The 20,830-nt window shown below is 33.5% G+C and overlaps 1 protein-coding gene across 15 annotated transcripts in view; it reads left to right on the top strand.

The window, feature by feature from the left end:
* The window catches only part of CSNK1G3 (casein kinase 1 gamma 3), a 102,506-nt gene that overhangs the window by 60,608 nt on the left and 21,068 nt on the right, over positions 1 to 20,830 (top strand). For 10 of the 15 annotated variants that reach the window (XM_074382045.1, XM_039469645.2, XM_039469634.2 and 7 more), the window contains 6 exons: positions 900 to 1,048; positions 3,277 to 3,511; positions 14,396 to 14,481; positions 14,758 to 14,842; positions 16,700 to 16,848; positions 17,742 to 17,837. In XM_074382045.1, coding sequence (XP_074238146.1) covers positions 900 to 1,048; positions 3,277 to 3,511; positions 14,396 to 14,481; positions 14,758 to 14,842; positions 16,700 to 16,848; positions 17,742 to 17,837 — 800 coding nt within the window. The remainder of the gene's footprint in view (positions 1 to 899; positions 1,049 to 3,276; positions 3,512 to 14,395; positions 14,482 to 14,757; positions 14,843 to 16,699; positions 16,849 to 17,741; positions 17,838 to 20,830) is intronic. The other 5 variants (XM_074382061.1, XM_039469649.2, XM_039469637.2 and 2 more) reach the window with 1 other exon arrangement.

Genomic DNA, 20,830 nt, shown 5'->3' with positions numbered 1-20,830 from the left:
CAGGCATGGCTTAGCTGGGTCTTCTGTTTAGAGTCTTACCAGGTGGAAATTAAGGTGTAAGCCTGGACTGCAATCTGCATGAGCCTCAGTGCTCTCTTCCAAGTTTATTGGTTCTTGCCAGAATTCAGTTCCTCATGGCAATAGAACTGAGGCCCTTACTTCCTGGAGGATTCCTATCTGGCATGTGGCTCCCTCCATGGCATGGTGGTTTGCTTCTTTAAGGCCAACAGGAGAGTTCTCTGCTGCTTCCAATATCTCTGACTTACTAGACCTTCTTTTTAAAGGCTCACCTGAATAGATCAGGCCGACCAGGATACTCTCTCTTCCTTTTGATCAACTTAAAGTCAACCGATAGGAGGCTTAATTACATCTGCAATGTAAGTTAGCCTAGTCACAATAGTGAGATCCCAGGAATCTTGCCCACATTCAAGGGGAGGGGTTTATGAAGGTTTATCCACCAGAGGATGAGAATCTTCGGAGTGAGGGGTGATCTTAGCAGTATGCCTACCACAAGGTTATTAAAGCCAGTAGTGTCTCTTGTTCAATAGAACTGGAATCTTTCCTATGTGCTAAGTCTTTCTCCAGGCCATGGAAATATAAAGCAAAAAAGCCTAGCTTTCGTTCAGTAGTAAGGTGGTAGAGAGAAACAATGAAGTACTGTTTATAATGTAATTCAGTTTATGTAGCTGCAATAGAGGTGTATCTAGGGTATAATGTGAACATCAGAGATAAGGTATTGGGAGGTGGAGAGGTTTGGTCAAGGAAAGTATGTACCTGGGAAAAGTAATAGTACTGCATTAGTTCTTGAAAATATAAAAATTTAAGTATCAATTTTTAGGAGGAAAACCTTAGTATTTAAGATGATGAAATTATTTAATGACTATTTCTTTTTCTCCCAGATGGTATACCTCAAGTTTACTATTTTGGCCCTTGTGGTAAATACAATGCTATGGTGTTGGAACTGCTGGGACCTAGTTTGGAAGACTTGTTTGACTTGTGTGACAGAACATTTTCTCTTAAAACAGTTCTCATGATAGCTATACAACTGGTAAGTAAAATAGGGTATTTGACGTTGTAACAAGTGCATGGTTGTTGGTCACAAATTCATCTTAAAAGTTTAAAGTTCTGTGATATTGTCTTACAGAGCATTTGACCTAATACAGATGTTTCTACTTTTCATATTGTCTTTCTTTCTGGGATCCATGTAACTTAAAATAACTGAGTCAAGTATATTTTATTTGTATAAAAACTGATACGTTAACTGCATTAAGATTAGAATGCTCAGTTTGAGAATTAAGTTGTTGTTGCTAGCAGTTTTTTCATATAAAAGATGAATACTTCAAAAGAGAATCCTCAGAAACATGGATTCTTTATGGATTCCTTTTTTTTGTTTGTTTGTTTTTTTTGTTTTTGAGACAGAGTCTCTCTCTGTCACCCAGGTTGGAGTGCAGTGGCATGATCTTGGCTCATTGCAGCCTCTGCCTCCTGGGTTCAAATGATTCTCCTGCCTCAGCCTCCTGAGTAGCTGGGATCACAGGAGAATCATTTGCGTGCCACTGTGCTCAGCTAAATTTTTGTATTTTTAGTAGAGTCAGGGTTTCACTGTGTTAGCCAGGATGATCTCGATCTCCTGACCTCGTGATCCACTTGCCTCAGCCTCCCAAAGTACTGGGATTACAGATGGGCGTCAGCCACTGCACCCAGACAGAAAAACATGAAATCTTAATTTTGGTAATAAACTTTATGGCCTCGAAAAACAAGAAGCAAACTAATGAGAGCGTCTTGATACATTACTTAGACTTCAGGGAATCTATGGGATAATAATTCGAGAGTGATTTTAAAGCAGTTTTGAAGTAAATGCCAATAGAAGAGTGCTGCAGAAGTCTTAAAATTATTTTTATTCATTGACTCATTAACTTCTACAGATTTATCCTATGGATGTATTCATAGGTACTTAAAGCTTTATATGAAAGGATGTTTATAATTAAAAAATGGGAAGCAACCCAAATGTGCAGAAATAACAGGGTTAGTTGAATAAATTAACAGCCAGAGGAAAATATGCAGCTATTGGAAAGCACATATTAAAGGATGTTTCATAGGCTAGGTGTGATGGCTTGTACCTGTTGTCCCAGCACTTTGGGAGGCTGAAGCAAGAGGATCACTTGAGCCCAGCAGTTGAAGATGAACCTGGGCAACATAGTGTGATTCTGTCTCTACAAAACATAAAAAGTAAGCCATGTGTGGTGGTGTGCTTGTGTAGTCCCAGCTATTGAGGAAGTTGAGGCAAGAGGATTGCTTGAGCCTGGAGGTTGAAAGTGGAAGCTGCAGTCAGCTATGTGGTCCAAGCCTGGGTGGTAGAATGGGACCTTGTCTGGAAAAAAAAAAAAAAAAAAAAAAAGCCACCAAAAACCAAACAACAGTTCTCTCCAAACAAAACAGAATATTTTATGATCTTAAATGCTTATATCATTAAGAATATATATACATAGAATATTGTATATTGTGTGATGCAAAGTTTATTAAACAAACTAGAATGACCTGTGTGACCATATGTTTACATTGCATTGTTAACCATGATTATCACTAAATGGAGCAATTTTATGTTCTTATTTGTAATATTCTATTTTATGATAGTTTGCACAATGAACATTGAAAATCTGTGAAATAATTAATAAAAATGAACTATATTATTAATATTAGAGTTGGATTCCAGAATTTCCTACCTTTAAGATTAATCATTTTTAAATGTTTAATACCTAGGAGAAAGTAAAGGAAATGTGTTATGAAAAGAAAAAGATATTGATAGTGTTGTTGTTTTTATTTAATAGTTTAGACTCTTAAATTTCTTTAATATAATTGTAAAACTTGATTATTGAACTGATAAGGAAGACTATATTGCAACATTTTGCATATATCTGCTTATACTTTTGAGTTCAAGATCTTGTATCAAAATGCCTTTTTGATTTTATGAAGTAGCATCCTCTGAAAGTGTTGATTGAATCAGGCTTACTGATATGAAAGGCATTCATAAAATTCAAATACTCTTGTTTCTCAGTGACCATAATAGTAAAAGCAAAGATTTTAAATTGTAATTCAATATGTGTATTTGAAGAATGACACGGTGACACATTATGTTACTTGTAAGGGGTTGAAACAATTTCTGATTTATTTCTTTTGTATGTTTTCATTGTGAAAGTTCTGTCTTGCTTTTATCATACTTGCTTAGGCTAGTCTAAACCCAAAATAAAACGTCTCTCTCTTTTTTTTTAAACCAAGATTTCTCGCATGGAATATGTCCATTCAAAGAACTTGATATACAGAGATGTAAAACCTGAGAACTTCTTAATAGGACGACCAGGAAACAAAACCCAGCAAGTTATTCATATTATAGATTTTGGTTTGGCAAAGGAATATATTGATCCAGAGACAAAGAAACACATACCATACAGAGAACACAAGAGCCTTACAGGAACAGCTAGATATATGAGCATAAACACACATTTAGGAAAAGGTATGTGTACCTTTCGTAAGTATGGAAACTTGAATTCAGCAGCTGCGCTAACACTGTGTCTTTTTATTTGTTATGGTTCAGTTTTTGCAGATTACAATAGCTTTTATTATGATTTTCATTTATCACATCTACCTAGAGTTTACTTTCATTTATTTTTTGATAAAACTCTTTGAAAGTAAGTTATTATAGAGTAAATGAATGACAGCTATACTTCCATTTTCTGTGTGTTTTTTTGTATTTATGTAACTTGAAATGTCCAACTTTGGTAGAGTTTTGGAGATGCATTTAATTATTTCTCTTACAAAATATAAGAGAATACCAAATTTTAACTGAATTTAGTGCATGTGGAAATTTTGGATTCAGACTATAGCTCTCCAATATGGCTAGCCACAGAAATAGCAATTAGCCTAATAAGTATAATGGTAAGAGCATATACTTTAGAGGTGGGCAGAGCTGGCTTACCTGTATGCTAACTGGGAGTCTGGACGAGTTTAACATTTTTAGGGGGTTTCTTATTGGTAAAAAGAATAAAGCAGTATCAACTTCACAGAATTTTTTTGTAGCTTTTTTCCTTCACCCAGGTCCATTTATTTATCATATCCCTTCAATCATTTTCATCTGGAACAGTTCCTCAGTCATTCTTTATGGCTCATGACCTTAATATTTTTTAGGAGCACAGGCTGTTTTATAGGATATCTCCAATCTGGGTCTGTCATTTCTCTTTGACTAGGTTTGGGTAGGCATTTTGATTCCAAATACGATAGTCACCTACTTCAACTTTCAGCTCCTGATCTTACCCTATTCTTAGCTTTTACTCTAACCATTCTCCCCAGCCTTAGCTACTGCATAGAGCATGTCCCTATACAGTAGGGACTGCCTCTCAATCATAACTGAATAGGATGTGGCATCTTTCCTGATAGCCCATCCGACTGTAGGCTTATGGCATTTTTTTTTTCAGGCATCTGAAATGCCTGAAACATGTCAGTTTTCTTTTTCTTTTCTTTTCTTTTCTTTTCTTTTTTTTTTTTTAAGAAAAGTATCAAATATTTAAAATTATAAAACTCAAGTTTTATTCAGATAATATTTCCAGGTGGTAGGTTTCAATAGCTGACTTTCTGAATAGATTTAAAAATATGACTGGGTAGCTATAAAACTTTCAGGATTGTGACTTTTGTTAAAACTAGGCACACTTGTATTTATTTACGTGTGCAGTATCTGTGAGAAATTTTCATTTTATGGGAGTTGTTAACAGACTATTTTATAACTAACAAAGGTTCACCACTATTTTATTGTGAGACATGAAGTCACAGCTTCCTTAGGGCCTAATGTTCTTTATCTGAACAATGGTAAATGTAACAGCATTCTATTTGTAGAAATGGTGAAGTGAGTGTGATATGTTTGTCATTGTTAGGAAAAGTCCTCAGTACCTGGGAAATGAGATTTAACTATTGTGATAATCTGTCTTTACTCCTCTTTCAGGAATAAAACAAAAATTTATTTCTTTGGCAAGTATAGCAAACAGCAAATGTTTAATGTTTACTTTTCCCCATTTATAAACACCCTGCTTCTCAGTTTTCAGGTAAAACTCAGGAGTAGATGGGTAATATTAACAGATAAAACATTTTGTTCCCAAGATTACGTGAATTCCTACTTAAAAAATTAAGAGTTAAGCTAAGATTATATCAATTTGGATGCTAAGAAATTAAAGCTTTAATTCAGTAAATTGGGATGCCTTCAGAGATGGAAGACATAGTGTTTTTTTAAGTTTATAGTACTTGGTCTTGTGAGGAATCAGGAAGAGATAAAGAAGGAAAAGGAGCAGAAAAAACCTGACCTTTTAATGTGGTTTTAATTTGTGCATATATTATTTCTGCACTCCCTGCTTTGCCTGGATCTTGGTGATCACTTTTTTTTTTTTTCTTTTTTTTTTTTTTTTGAGACAGAGTCTCACTGTGTTGCCAGGCACCAGGCTGGAGTGCAGTGGCATGATCTTGGCTCACTGCAATCTTCGCCTCCTCGGTTCAAGCAATTCTCCTGCCTCAGCCTCCTGATTAGCTGGGACTACAGGTGTGCACCACCACACCCAGCTAATTTTTGTATTTTTTTTTTTTTTTTTTTTAAGTAGAGACGGGGTTTCACCATGTTGGTCAGGATGGTTTCGATCTCTTGACCTCGTGATCCACTTGTCTCGGCCTCCCAAAGTGCTGGGATTACAGACGTGAGCCACCACGCCCGGCTGGTGATTACTTTTAAAGCCTTATTCATTCCATCTTTCCATCCATTCATTCATTTTTAGGCACTCAAGGACTTCTTGCTCATATGAATTTTTCAAAATAGAATATTTGGTCAAAGAGACATTATATGTGTTTCTAAGTATTTTTCTTTTTTGGAGACTGACACTTATATTAGGCTTAAAAGGGAAAAAGATGTTCCTAATACCATAATATGGAAGAGTAGTGTAAAATCACATAATAGAAATTAGCATTTTATTCTTGTAGTATCTGTTGGTTTTAACTAGGTCATTTATGTTCAGAAGGCATTTATACCTTTCTTGTATCTGCTTAAGTTTCTTTCCAAGATGCAGTCTTGATAAAGCTTTATGTTACAGATGTTGATTTCCGTAGTGTCCTTGCATGAAAACTTTCTTTAGTGTTGTCATATTGTTATTTTTGTGTCAGATCTGACCATATGTCTACTTTCTAATATCTTTTTAAAGACTTTTATCAGCTGCTTTGAACCTCATAATCTTCCTTTGGCTGACTCTTTCCCCCCTTTATGTCTCTTGTTGAAGTCAATTGACACTAAGTAAATAACGTACATTTCTCTTTGGTGGGTAGTCCTTAAAGAAAAATCAAGTCTTTTATTTTTAAATTTTCATTGGTTATTCAAGAATAAAGAAACTAGAATTTGAGGGATAAGTTCTGAGTTGCTTTCTAAGTGTTAATAAAAATCTGTGTTCATAGGAGAATGATGTTTCAAGTTTCTGAGTGGTAAGTTCTCTGAATAGAGAGAAGGAATCACAGAATTATGGTGTTCCAAAAGTGGCTTCTTTCTGTACTAGCATTCTGTGATGTGATTCATATAATTTAATTTGTAGATTAATTGTCCATATTTCTGAGGCCTACTCTTGAAGCTGCTTACACAGCTTTTTTTGCAGTTCAAAAACATGCATTTACATTATATAATTGTATTATAACAGTTTAAAGTGTATAATTTGTTGTTAAAGTATAATGAATGTAATTGATACTTTCTTGATGTTTCAGGATTTAGTTTTTTTTTTTTTTGATTACTGTTACATAGCAGTACTCTCAAGATCAGTTGGAGAAGAAGGTTAGGATGGATATCTTTATCTAAATAAATTTGAAGAAAATTTTATTTGTTCTTCTTAATATATTTTTGTGTGTGTGTGTGTGTGTGTGGTTTTTTTTTTTTTTTCTTTCACCTGTGTTATTCCTTACCTTTTGATATCGTATGTAGTATAGCTACTGCTGGCAACACTTTGTTTTTCTCTGCTTTTGTTTTACTTCTTTTGACCTTGTCACCAAACTTAATAGAATTATGTCTAAATTAAGAGAACTTGATTTCAAGAGAACTTTAAGAATTAAGTGAGTGCGTATACTGGGTTCAGTTACACAGAAAAATTTTCTTTCTAAGTTTTGTTTTTATTACTTGATTAGGTGTTTAGATTAGTCAACTGTTGCTGTCTTGCATAATTGTGTTTTTTTCTTTCCTTTTTAGGTTTGTGTGTGTTTTTTTTTTTTTAACCATCTTTGTTATATAATTTTGAAAATTGAGCTCAATGAATCTTGAGGAAGATATGTTTTTGTTTTTTTAGTAGTGACAACTAAAGTAACTTTTAATATCTAAGAAGGAAATATGAAGTGAACCTTTTACTTCTTGTAGAAGAATATCTTGAAGAAAATTATCTTGTAGAAGATAATTTTTATTTTTTACTTACAAGAAATGATTTAAACTTTCTTCAGGGAGAATTTTTGTTTGAGCTGTGTTCTCATGTTTGTACTTAGCTTAGCCAGCATGTCTTTTGGCCTCATAGTTTTTCATTATGGTAGAAAATGCAGTAGAAAGTTTGCAAACAAATGCATGTATCATAGAAAATTTCCTGCTTCTGTGTGAGCCATCAATAAATTTGAGTTAATGAAATAGGAATATTTTTCTGTTGAAAATTGAATTGAAATTTCAGTTGAAATAGAAACAGTGCTAGGCAAGTGCGGAATGAAATCCGTTTTTTAAAAAAATAATGTTGAGATGTAAGAGTAGAAGTTTTAAATAGAAAAGCATTGCAGAAGGTTTGCAGTCAGCATTTGATTAAGTGATAAAATGCTTTCCAAAATGAAGAAAATGCAGACAGATGGGCTGTAATCTTTCCCTTTACTTACTAGGTACCTAGTTTTGAAGTAGTCACTTAATCTTTCTAAGCTTTACTTTCCTTATTTGGGATTACAAATAACTGTTTTCAGGGTAGCTGTAATTTTGAAAGATAGTGTATATGAAGCATGGACCCATATTAGACTCTTAATATGTGTTGATTATTTTGTGTGGTACATATATTTCCAAAAAGGAAAATTTTAATTGACTATGTACGTTTTTAATTGGTTTCAAGAACCTATTTAAAAGAATCTTTAATGATACCTGTTGTGAAGAAAATCATCACTTTCTATTTTCTTTAGGTGCTCATAGCAAGAGTTCTTACAATGATTCTTGGCTTTGTGGAAAAACATTCATTTTCAAGCAAGCCTTTGTAGTTAAGTGCTTTAAAAAATGTGAACGCAATTTAGTTAGGGCCAGATTACTGTTGGGAGATTTTTCTTCATGTAAAAGAACTGTTAAAGACCCTAGGAGGTGTTCTTTATTCTGTGTTTCAAAGAGAATGCCTTCCTGTAATTTCTCTTACTTACTACATGGTAAAATTTATTTCCAGATATGTCAGTTGGTGAAAGAATACAAAGAAAGGAATTATGAGGGTAAAGAGTATTTCAAACTGAGCTTCAGTAGTAAGTTAATTTTACTAGCTAATATTTATGGCTTGAATTTTGAAATACTTTGTGGGTTATAAGACTAATACTGTTCTCTGATAGAACCATGTAGGCGAGATCACTTTATGACTATGGCTTATTGGCACTATGTGACTAAAGCTCCCCTTGGATAGAGTTCAAAGAGTAATTGCCTTTTATATTGAGTTCCTCTCCTTAACAAAGAGTCTTACTGTAGGGCTCAGTATACTTTTATAAATACTGTATTTTTTTTTTTTTTTGTGAGTTGGAGTCTCGCATAGTCACTCAGGCTGGAGTACAGTGGGACAATCTCGACTCAATGCAACCTCTGCCTCCTGGGTTCAGGTGATTCTTCTGCCTCAGCCTCCCAAGTAGCTGGGATTAGAGGCGCATGCTACCACGCCCAGCTAATTTTTGTATTTTTAGTAAAGACAGAGTTTCACCATATTGGCCAGGCTGGTCTCTCTCAAACTCCTGACTTTGTGATCCACCTGCCTTGGCCTCCCAAAGTGCTGGGATTACAGGTGTGAGCCACCATGCCTGGCCTATATGTACTGTATTTTAAGTTCTTGAAACTATATGCATATATATTATATGCATATAATGTATAGGTCTTACATATACATTGATACATGGATCCCTACACAGTTCATGTTTTTTGATGTTGTTGTAAAGGCATTGGTTTTAAAATTCAGTTTTCACTGTTCATTGTGAGTATAGAAATCCAGTTTGTTTTTATTTTTTAGAGGCAGGATCTTGCTCTGTCACCCAGGCTGGAGTGCAGTGGTGCTACCATGACTCCTTGCAGCCTCATCCTCCTAGGCTTGAGGAATTCTCCCACCTCACCTTTCCTGGTAGCTGGGACTATAAGGGCACACCAACACACCCAGCCACCAGCTAATTTAAAACGTTTTGTAAAGTTAGGGTTTCTTTATGTTGCCCAAGCTAAGTCTTGAACTCCTGGCCTCAGGCTATCCTCCTTCCTCAACCTCCCCAAAGTCCTGAGATTATAGGTGTGAGCCACTGAGCCTGGCCCCAGTTGATTTTTATATATTAACCTTATATCCTGTAACCTTGCTAAAACTTACCTACTAGTTGTAATAGACCTTTTGTAGATTATTTGAAATTTTCTGCATGTACAGCCCTGTTGTCTGTAAAGAGCAATAGTTTTACTTTTTCATTTCCAATCTGAATATCTGTTAATTTTGTTGCCTTTGCTTCTTTGTACCAGCAAGAACTTCAGTACAATACTGAATAGAAAAGGCAAGAGTGGACATCTTTGTTTGTTCCTGATCTTTGGAGTGTCTTTTATCATTTAAAAATGAAGTTAGTTGACATTTTTCATAATTGTTGTTAGAATGAAGTTTCCTTGTGAATCCTAGTTTGCTGAGAGTTTTTTGTTTTTCTCATTAATGCGTGTTGAATTTTGTTGAGTGCTTTTTCTATATCTGAGATGATGATATGATTCATATTTTATTAATTTGATGATTTGTACTGATTGATTTTTAAAAGTTAAACTAAACCTACATTCCTAGGATGAACCTTAGTCATGAGGTATTATCTTTTTAAGGATTTTGTGTTTGTGTTTATGAGGAATGTTTCTTGTAGTTTCCTTTAATTGTAATGTCTCTGTCTGTTTTTGGTAACAGGGTGATGCTGTGAATTGGGAATTCTTCTGATCTTGAGTTTGTGTAGAACTTGTATTTTTCTTTAACCATTTAATAGAATTTAGTAGTGATGCTATCTGGATTATGTTTTGGGGAAGTTTTTAAATAATTAATTTCTTTAATTGATGCAGAGCTATGACATTTTCTTCTTGAGGCAGTTTTAGTTATTAGTAACTTTCAAGATACTTGTCCATTTCATTTAAGTTGTTTATTGGGTTGGTTTGTGATATTCTTTTATCATTCTTTTAATATTTATAGGATCTGTTCTAATGCCCCCTGTTTCTTCTGTTATTGGTAATTTGTGTTTCTTTCTTTTAGCCTTCTAAGAGAATTAGTGATTTTATTGAACTTTCCAATCCAGCTTTTGTTTTCACTGGTTTCCATTACTGATTGTCCATTGGTCATTGTCTGGTCATTGATTTTCTCATTTGTCATTATTTTGTCTGTTTATTTTGGGTGGTATTGATAGGAAGGCAGGTAACAGATAAGTTGGTTAAAATACAGAGTGTGAAATAGACTTATACATAGATGATCAATTGATTTTTGAGAATGGTGCAAGAGCAACTCAAGGGAAAGGATAGTTTTGCCAAGAAACTGTATGAGATTAACTAGATCTCAATATTGAGAAAAATGAATCTATATCCTTACTCCACACCAAAAGCAAAAAAAATTACCTCAAAATGAAAATAGGTTTAAATGTAGGAGCCATAACTCTAAAATTTCTAGAAGAAAAAAACAGGAGAAAATCTTTGTAATCTTGTGAGCAGAGATTTCCTAGATAGGACCTCCAAAAGTTTAAAAAATAAGAGGAAAAAATCTCTGATAAAGTGGACTTCATAAAAATACAAAATTTCTTTTAAACATCCTCTTAAGAAAACAAAAAATAACAAGCTATAGTCTTGAAGGGAAAAAATATTGGCAAAACATGCCTGAAAATAACTTGTATCCAGAATATACAAGAACTATGACAACATTTTTTTTTTTTTTTGAGACAGAGTTTTGCTCTGTCGCCATGCACCAGCCTGGAGTGCAGTGGCAGGATCTTGGCTCGCTACAACCTCCACCTCCTGGGTTCAAGCAATTCTTCTGCCTCAGCCTCCCAAGTAGCTGGGACTACAGGTGTGCACCACCACGCCCGGCTAATTTTTTTTGTATTTTTAGTAGAGATAGGGTTTCACTATGTTGGCCAGGATGGTCTTGATCTCTTGACCTCGTGATCCTCCTGCCTCAGCCTCCCACAGTGCTGGGATTACAGGCTGAGCCACCGCGCCCAGCCCCCTATTACAACTTTTAAATAAGATAACCCACTTTTTAAAATGGGCAAACACATGAAATAAAGCTCAACACTAGTCACCAGTGAAATGCAAATTAAGTCAGTTAATCCATACTTTCAAGTTTGTTTTTCTCAAAGGACTTAGTATTGCTTATACTTCACAGCCACTAGCATGGCTGTAATTTAAAAGACCATACTAAAGGTTGGACAAGTTTGGAAGCAACTGGAACTCCCATACGTTGCTGGTGGAAATAAGAAATGGCACAACCCCTTTGGAAAATGGTATAAAAGTTTTTTTTATAAAGCGAAACCTATACCTACAATATCATGTAGCAATCCCCCTTCTAGATATTAACCCAACATAAATGAAAACATATGTCAACATAGAATAGTATAAGAAGAGTGTTCATAACAGCTTTATTCACAATAGCCCCAAACTGGAATCTACCCAAATGTCTGTCAGCAGATGAATAAACACATTGTAATGTACTACTCAACATTAAAAAGTAATGAGCTATTATTGCACACAGCAACATGGATAAATCCTGAAAACTCAGTAAGTGAAAGAATTTGGGCATGAATCTATACTGTATGATTCCTTTCATGTGCACCTGTCTGATCTGTAGTGATGAAGGCAGATAAGTGACTGCCTGAGGCTGGCGGTATTGTGGGGGTTGGGGGAAGAGTAATAGGCAAGGGATGTAGGAAACCTTTGGAGCATTAGAAATCCTTCTTGATTGTGGTGGTAGTTATGCAGGTGTGTGTGTGTGTGTGTGTGTGTGTTATAAAAACTTATCAAACTATACTGTTAAGACTACCAGAACCTAATGAAGTGAAATTTTGGTTATAAAAGTCATAACTAGTTTTTTTCATATTCTCATCCCCACTTTCATTAGTGGATGTAGATGGACTTGAAGGCCATTACTTATGTTGGAAAAGTTTGCTATTTTTAATAGCATGTACTTATATTTTATAACAAAAAGTACAAGAAAGAAAAAAGTTCTTAATTATATCATATTTTGAGCATGCAAAATGGGAAGTTGAAGTCTCTTCTCTAGTGTGCCAATCTTGTAGCCTTAATGACTACCAATTTTGATGTATATTCTTTTAGATATTTCCCTGATGCTTACAGAAAAAGGACATATATCTAATATTATATCTTTTCAAATATTCATTTATTTATTGCAGTAATATGAGTTGAGTGCCTTTTCTGGGCCAGTCATTATACTGCATCTTGAGAATAATGAGCCAAAAATACATCCTCTGTCCTGCAACTTGCAGTCTGATGGAAGTATATATATTGATTAAATAGGAACACAAACATAGTATCTTTAAATCATAACAAATGTTATTTAAAACAAGTGTATTAGTCTGTTTTCATGCTGCTGATAAGGAGATACCCTAGACTGGGCAATTTACAAAAGAAAGAGGTTCAATGGACTTACAGTTTCACATGGCTGGGGAGGCCTCACAGTCATCATGGAAGTTAAGGAGGAGCAAGTCACATCTTACGTGGATGGCGGCAGGGCAAGAGAGAGCTGGTGCAGGTAAACTCCTCCTTATAAAACCATCAGGTCTCATGAGGGTTATTCACTATCATGAGAACAGCATGGGAAAGACCTGCCGCATGATTCAGTTACCTCCTACTGGGTCCCTCTCACAGCACATGGGAATTCAAGATGAGATTTGGGTGTGAACCAAATCAAACCATATCAACAAGTATAGAATATTTGAGAGTACACAGTAACAATCAAAACCTTTTCTGACCCTTCATCCTAGTTCAGATCCATACTTTGAATCAAAGTTTGCTTTTCTTAAAGCATTGAATTCTGCCTAGATAGTATGATTGTTCATTAGGATAAAACATCTTGCACATAAACATCCTTTTTTTAAAGTATTTTTTTCTCATTTGTAGTCAGCATTTTTGTATCGTTTTGAAACATCAAGAAATCTTAAGTATTTAACTTCAGTGACAAAAATTGAAATATCATTCAATCAGCAAATATTTATAAGTATCTCTCTGAGTCTTAGTCTGTGATCTTTATTCACATATGTACTAAACAACATTTTGTTATCACAACAACTTGAAAATGACAATTTGTTCAAGCAGCAATTTTGGTGATAGTGAAGGGGTTATTAATGTTGGTATATGTCAAACACAAGTTTTTCTTAAAATATATTACACACTATACTCTATAATTTTTTTTTTTTTTTTTTTTTTTGAGACAGAGTTTCACTCTTGTTACCCAGGCTGGAGTGCAATGGCCCTCCTGGGTTCAGGCAATTCTCCTGCCTCAGCCTCCCGAGTAGCTGGGATTACAGGCATGTGCCACCATGCCCAGCTAATTTTTTGTATTTTTAGTAGAGACGGGGTTTCACCATGTTGACCAGGATGGTCTCGATCTTTTGACCTTGTGATCCACCTGCCTCCGCCTCCCAAAGTGCTGGGATTACAGACGTGAGCCACTGCGCCCAGCCAATTGTTTTTAATTTAATGGAGAGTATTATGGAAGTTTTGTGCTCATATAACGTTAGGAAATGCAGGGTTGAAGGAGTTAAACCTTTTAAACTCTAGACTTCTCAGAAGTTTTAATATGTTATCTTCTGAATATTTAAGACAGAGTTATAGTATATGGTGATGCTGATTGACCAATGGAACTCTTTTCCCCTTGGCCTGTACTTCCATGAATAGATTTCTAAGCAGATAAATAAATCTCTTATAGCGTCTAAAAATCATAAAGGAATATTTTAGAGATGTACAATAATCTTAATATGAAAACATCATTTATATAGGTATAATTTTATCACTTATAGGTACTAGATCTGTATTTTGTATTTATATGTTGAACTTTTGGAAATTATACCTAATGAAAGAATAAACTCTTCATTCTTAACTGTTAAAAGTGAAATTTGTATTTCTTTTATATTTCAGAACAAAGTAGAAGAGATGATTTAGAAGCTTTAGGTCATATGTTCATGTATTTTCTGAGAGGCAGTCTTCCTTGGCAAGGCTTAAAGGTAATTGTTTTTGTGTTTTTTAAATTGAATTTTATAAAATATTAAGATATTGAGGTCCTCCCTTTTATCTAAACAATTTCTATATTTTAAAATTTAATTTTTAAGTAGGGATCAGGGCTCTGCTGTCCAGTCTGGTCTTGAACTTCTGGGTTCAAGCACTTCTCCTGCCTCAGCCTTCCAAAGCTCTCAGGTCGCAGGCACAGCTACCGTGTGCAGCCCAGCTAAATAATTTTTAAATTAACACATTGTCAGGATTTTTTTTTTTTTCTTTTTTAGGCTGACACATTAAAGGAGAGGTATCAGAAAATTGGAGATACAAAACGGGCTACACCAATAGAAGTGTTATGTGAAAATTTTCCAGGTAATGAGTAATGTGAAGTTGATGGATTATATACAGAAAATTAGAAATGCTGATTTTTATTGCTTAAGTTTATAAATTATTTTTCTATGCTTTAAAAAAAGAGCTAAAAATATGATTTTAAGGATTTCAGCGTTTGATGCCTAGCCTACAGGGACACTTTGTATATTTGCTTTGTAAATGGCATTAATAAAGTAAAATCCTATCTATTTAAAAGTGTTGATCAGTACTAGCTGAATAAATATTTTCTTTAATGGTATACTTTTAAAAAATTAAAATATTTGCTAAGGAATGCCAGGTACAAAGTTTTGGTATACGGTGTTAATCATTTGGATCTCAATGTCAAGCTCAGAGGAGGTATATTAAGTATGAGTTGGTTTACTTTACAAACTAAACTTACTTAAATTAAGTAGGGTCAGTAAAACCTTACTGACCTCCCTGGTTTTAGGCTAATTTTATTTTGGGGAGCTGTATGCTTTTATGAAAACAATTTTGCTTTCAAGTAGATTTGTGGTAACCCAAATTAAGCCAACAAAAATTTACTTAAGATTTCTAAATTAGAAATAATAACTTGTTAGTATATTAAAATAATGATGTGATTTATTTTTGCAGCAACATTAAGTGAAAAGAGAACTAAATTTGAAGATATAATACATAATTCTTATCTCACTTTAGTATTCCCTAGTTTTCCTGTACAATGCTGGCATTATTAATGTAATAGTAGCTGTTTCTCAAGCTTGTTTATCTTATTCATTGACAGCAACTTTAATTATATGTTTTCCTTTCTTGCTGTAATGTCTAGAAGTAGTTTTTTTTTTTTTTAATGTTGATTAATAGTACTAGCAATTTAGGTGCGGGCAGATAGGATAGGTGTCATTAAGGAAGTCTATATAAAGATGGGAAAAATGGGGTTGCCAAATAAATTAGCCAGGTATTTAGCTAGAAAGTGGAATAGTGGGAGAGCCACCACATAAAGAAGGTTACTGTGTATCACTTTTGTTGCCTATTGTGCTGGGTTTTATCCTTTTTCTTCGGGCTGGGGCTAGGTGAATGCTAGGTGTAAGTTACCATCTCTTACTGCAATAATTTTCTGTGCCCTGATGGTAAAATGCCCTGCTTTACTGATTGCTCACCATTTACCCATTGTTTTATGTATTTTTTTGTTTATTCTTTTCCTTCAGGGAAGTATGACCCGTAAAAATAGATATATCTAATACATTTGGGAATTACGGTAGCATGCAGAGATTTGTATATTGCCAAATAATTGTTAAATATATGACTAGAAATTAAGAGAAAACTTACACTGTGCCCTTGCGTTATGTTTTTGACATTTGTTTTAGCTTTCGTTTGTTAGCTTAATTAATTAGAACACTGCTCAAAACCACGGTTAGGAATTTGAATTTGCTGTTAGTTGGTATATGTCACTGATTGTAAAGGAAATCTAGCACACCAATATAAATCAGTTCTCACTAGTATTTTAAATAAAATTTTAAATTTATAAACATTATGATGATTTGTGATTAATCATGCATTATTAAGTTGCTTATTCAACTTGTCATGCTATCAAACATTAAAAATAATCTTATAAAATAAAAAATTTTAGCTTTTCCTAATGTAGTGAAGCAAAAATAGTGGTTGTTAAACCGAACCTCTCATTTTTTTTGTGTCTCTATTCCCCTTCTTTCTTTTCTTCTTTTTAATTTCGTTGTAATTAAACTCAGAAAAATTTAAATTGCAGTACAATTTTGTTACTTTTCCAGTGTTTTTTAAATATATAATACAATGTGCTTTTAGATACCTAATTTTATTATTGAGTATTAAAGAAAAGTATAGTTTGAATAATTTTTATATTATTTCTAGAAGAAATGGCAACATATCTTCGTTATGTAAGAAGGCTAGATTTTTTTGAAAAACCAGACTATGACTACTTAAGAAAGCTTTTTACTGACTTGTTTGATCGAAAAGGATATATGTTTGATTATGAATATGACTGGATTGGTAAACAGTTGGTGAGTACTCTCTTCTACATAATAAAATATTATTTATAGTATCAGTTTTTTTAATAGTATAGTTTCTTCATTTGAAAAGAGTTGAGAACAAATAGTTGTTTTAAGTGATTCGTTATATATTTTTTTAAAGGACATTTCTGCAGGTAGCGCCGTACTAGTATTCTTTGAGTTTTTCAAAAGCCCTACATCTGGATTCTTTGCCTTTTACCATGAAGAGTTACACTTTTAACTTTTCATCCTGATTTAGTTCTTAATGTGAAATGTGTAATATTCTCATAATTAATACTTTAATACCTTGATGAAAATTAAAATAATAAGCCTCTCCAAGTCAAAATATTGGAAATAAGCGATGCTATTATTTTTTTTCTTTTAATTTTCTTAAAAGTTTATTCTATTTATGTATTTGCTTTGGAAATGAGAGACATAAACAAATACATTTTTATCATTTTAATAAGGAAATGTAGCCTAAAAGTAATGACAGCATTAGAAGGTCTTTTGTAGGTGTAAAAATAAATACTTTATAAAGAATTTAAATACTTGGCCGGGCGTGGCGGCTCACACCTGTAATCCAAGCACTTAGGAGGCCGAGGCGGGCGGATCACCTGAGGTTGGGAATTCAAGACCAGCCTGACCAACATGGTGAAACCCTGTCTTGGAAAAAAAAAAAAAAGAAAGAATTTAATACTTTAAAAGCACTTTAAAAAGTAGCTGTATTCTCTTTGCTTTACCTTCTTAGCTTTAATGACATTTTGAGAATGATGTCTTTACCTAAAACTTTAGTTTGTTTAACAGTCTTTTATTTTTTTCCTTAATTCTTTAAGCAGCTAGGTAAATGACTTTAAATAAGATTTTTGAAATGGAATGTATCAGTACCAATTGTTATTGTATTGTAGCCTACTCCAGTGGGTGCAGTTCAGCAAGATCCTGCTCTGTCATCAAACAGAGAAGCACATCAACACAGAGATAAGATGCAACAATCCAAAAACCAGGTTTGCTGCCTTTTAGATATGAAATATCTTTCTTTGTTTCATGATTGAAACATATACTTTTTTCTTCAATAGATAAAAAAGATTGAAGGTTAAAAATACATGTTTTTAATAGATGAACTTTTCTCTTAATTTTCACTGTTTATTAGTTTAATAGTAGCATTAAAATGTTTAATCATAAATCTTTAATAAATGATACAAATTAGTATAAACTTTGAGCAGTATTTCATATTCTATTAGAATATTTTCATTCCAATGTGGTACTCTATTGGAATCAATTGTAATAGCACTTGATCTTTCTGTCATTTAGTTCAATAAATTATTTATTGAATTTCTGCTGTTATAAAGCTACTATTCTACACATTGTAGAAATGCAGAAGCAAAGAAGACTTTATAACCTGTAAGAATGATTTTGTTGCCAGTGACTAAACGCAGTGTGGTAGCTAAGCTCAGTCAATCTCTAGAATCAGGCAAACATGGATATGGCTTAACCCTGGGCAAATGAGTTAATTTCTCAAAGCCTCAGTTTCCTTATCTATGAAATGGAAATAATGCATGTTAATTTCTAGCATACAGTAAGCTTTCATTCAATCAAAACTCTTGTGTCTGGAGTTTAAAGTGCCACGGAGGAGATCATATGTGGGACTCTGAAGATTTTATGGAAAAGGTAGCTTTTGACGTAAGCCTAAAGAATGAATGCAATTTTTAAAGAGAAATGAAGAAATAAGGGCATTTATGGGAGATTGAATAGTATAAAATAAGAAGCAGAAGTTTAAAAATAGAGAATTTGAGCCATAGGCAGCAGTTCAGTTTGTTTGGAGCAAAGAGTAGGTAGAGCTGGATTAGACAAGGAGTAGAGAGTCAGTCTGAGATAAGGCATAGAAGTTGAACAAGTGGAGAGTTAATGTTTCCTGACTGGGTAAAGGAATTGAAAGCTGTTGAAATTTTTGACCAGTATTTTAATTTCTCTCTCTCTCTTTGACGTAAAAATTTTGCTATCACACTGAGTTAAAGAGTGTCTAGAAATTTTCTGTTACAGTCCTTTTTGGAGAAGGATAGTGTGCTGTCCTGTTTTACATTTACATTGTTTATCCCATCAAAGTTCAAGAAGATTAAAACAGGATGAAAATCGAACACCACTTGTTAAAAACCGTAAGCACAATAAAATGCTATTTTTAGGGAGTATTTAACAATATTATGCTATAAAGCATGGCCAACTTTATAAGATTCATATTAAATTTTTGACTTAGAAAAATTGGCATCATAAAGGATCTTACACATAAATTACTTCATATGTATATTAAAATTAGTTGATAGCTTGAGTGCCCTGATAAGATTCTGTATAAAAAAAGAAATAGCTCAGAAGTTGAGACTTAGTTTGTGTTTTATAAACCAGAGTTAATTCCTTGAATATACTTGGAAGAAGATTAATATGATATTCTTTAAAATTCTCTACTTGAGCTGTTAGGTATTATAGTAAGTGAAATTCCTCGATTGTTGAATTAAATTATAAATCTAATGTTGTAGACTTAATTTTCTATGTGTTTCAGGCATGTCTTGCTAACTAGATTGTAAGCTCACTGAGGGTGGGAACTATGTTTCGTTGGTGCAGTCCTTGTTGCACTAAATGTAGGGAATATATATACATATATATATATACACATATATATATACATATATATACATATATATACATATATAATTTTTTCAGGCAGTTCTTTAGGATAGGCTTATATATTGAATTTGAGATGTGAATATACAGATTTTCATTCTGATAGAAAAATTGCATATCTAGAGAAAATTCTTCTTAAATATCTCTAGACTACTAAGCAGTTTAAGTTCTATGAGAAACCTACAGTTCACAATCCCAAGGAAGAAAGATTATTTCAAATGATTTAAACCTTTTTAATGTCCCTAAATAAATGGTAGGAAAAATCATTGAGAGGATTCTGAAATTGTTGCATACATGTAATTGTTTATTTTCAAGAGAGGGTGTGTAGCTCTTAACTATATTCTTAGAGAGTTCCATGACCCCAAAATATTGCTCATTGCCCTAGATATTCGTCTCAATTTTAACATCATTTTCATTCTTTCATTTTGTCTGGACTTGACTTCATCTAATTCATTTCAGCTTAAGCTTCAAAGCTGCTTAATTCTGGTTATGAATTTGGAGGGTTTAATGAAAAGGCATTATAGAACTATCATAATTGTTTTGATGACATACTTTATGCCACAGAGCGTGTAATTTTGCATTGTACAATTTAATTTAGGAAGCTTAGTGCCAGAACATTTGTTCACATATCTACTTGAATTTTACAACTCTCCCCTGAAGGTTGCTCTGGCCACCAATATGCTTGAGGGTCCTTATACTCCAATGTGCTTGGCACTTTGTGGCAAGATTTTCATGACTTTGTTTGAAAAAGAAAGAAAAGAGTACTGAAGGCTTTAGAATATATTTAATTGTGGTAAGGAGCTAGGTGGTATTATTACTGGAAGAGCATTAGGCTCTGATTGGAGTTTCTGGTATACTTCTTGCTAGCTCTGTGACTATAGGGAAGTGCTTAATGTCTCACTGTCTTCATCAGTAAAAGAGGATGATAATATCTACCTCAAAATGAGATAACATATAAAGCAGCTAATGCAGAACCAAACATGTAATAAAGCTTAAATAATATATTCTTTCTACTTTTTATTAGTGTTGTCTACATTTTTCTGAAACAGAAATTGTTTCCAATTAAGAAATTACTCTTAATTCTACCAATAGATTATAATGTTTGTTATTGCCATGCAGATTTGCCAAGGGATCTAAAAACATCAAGGATTTTCAGCTTATTTCATAAGCATGGGTTTCTTAATTTGAATCAGATAAAAAGAGATCAAGGAAGCAAAGAGGTTCATATGTGTAGGATTATCACTTAGAAAAAAATTTGTTTTGTCGTGCTCTCATAGTATTCTGTATAGTGCTTCTCCCTTTTCAAATAACTTTTCTGTTTTCT

Source organism: Saimiri boliviensis, chromosome 1 (assembly GCF_048565385.1).
Source record: "Saimiri boliviensis isolate mSaiBol1 chromosome 1, mSaiBol1.pri, whole genome shotgun sequence".
In the NCBI taxonomy this organism is placed as follows: domain Eukaryota; kingdom Metazoa; phylum Chordata; class Mammalia; order Primates; family Cebidae; genus Saimiri; species Saimiri boliviensis.
The sequence above is the reverse complement of the archived record's forward strand: the minus strand, read 5'-3'. Positions and strand labels throughout refer to the sequence as shown.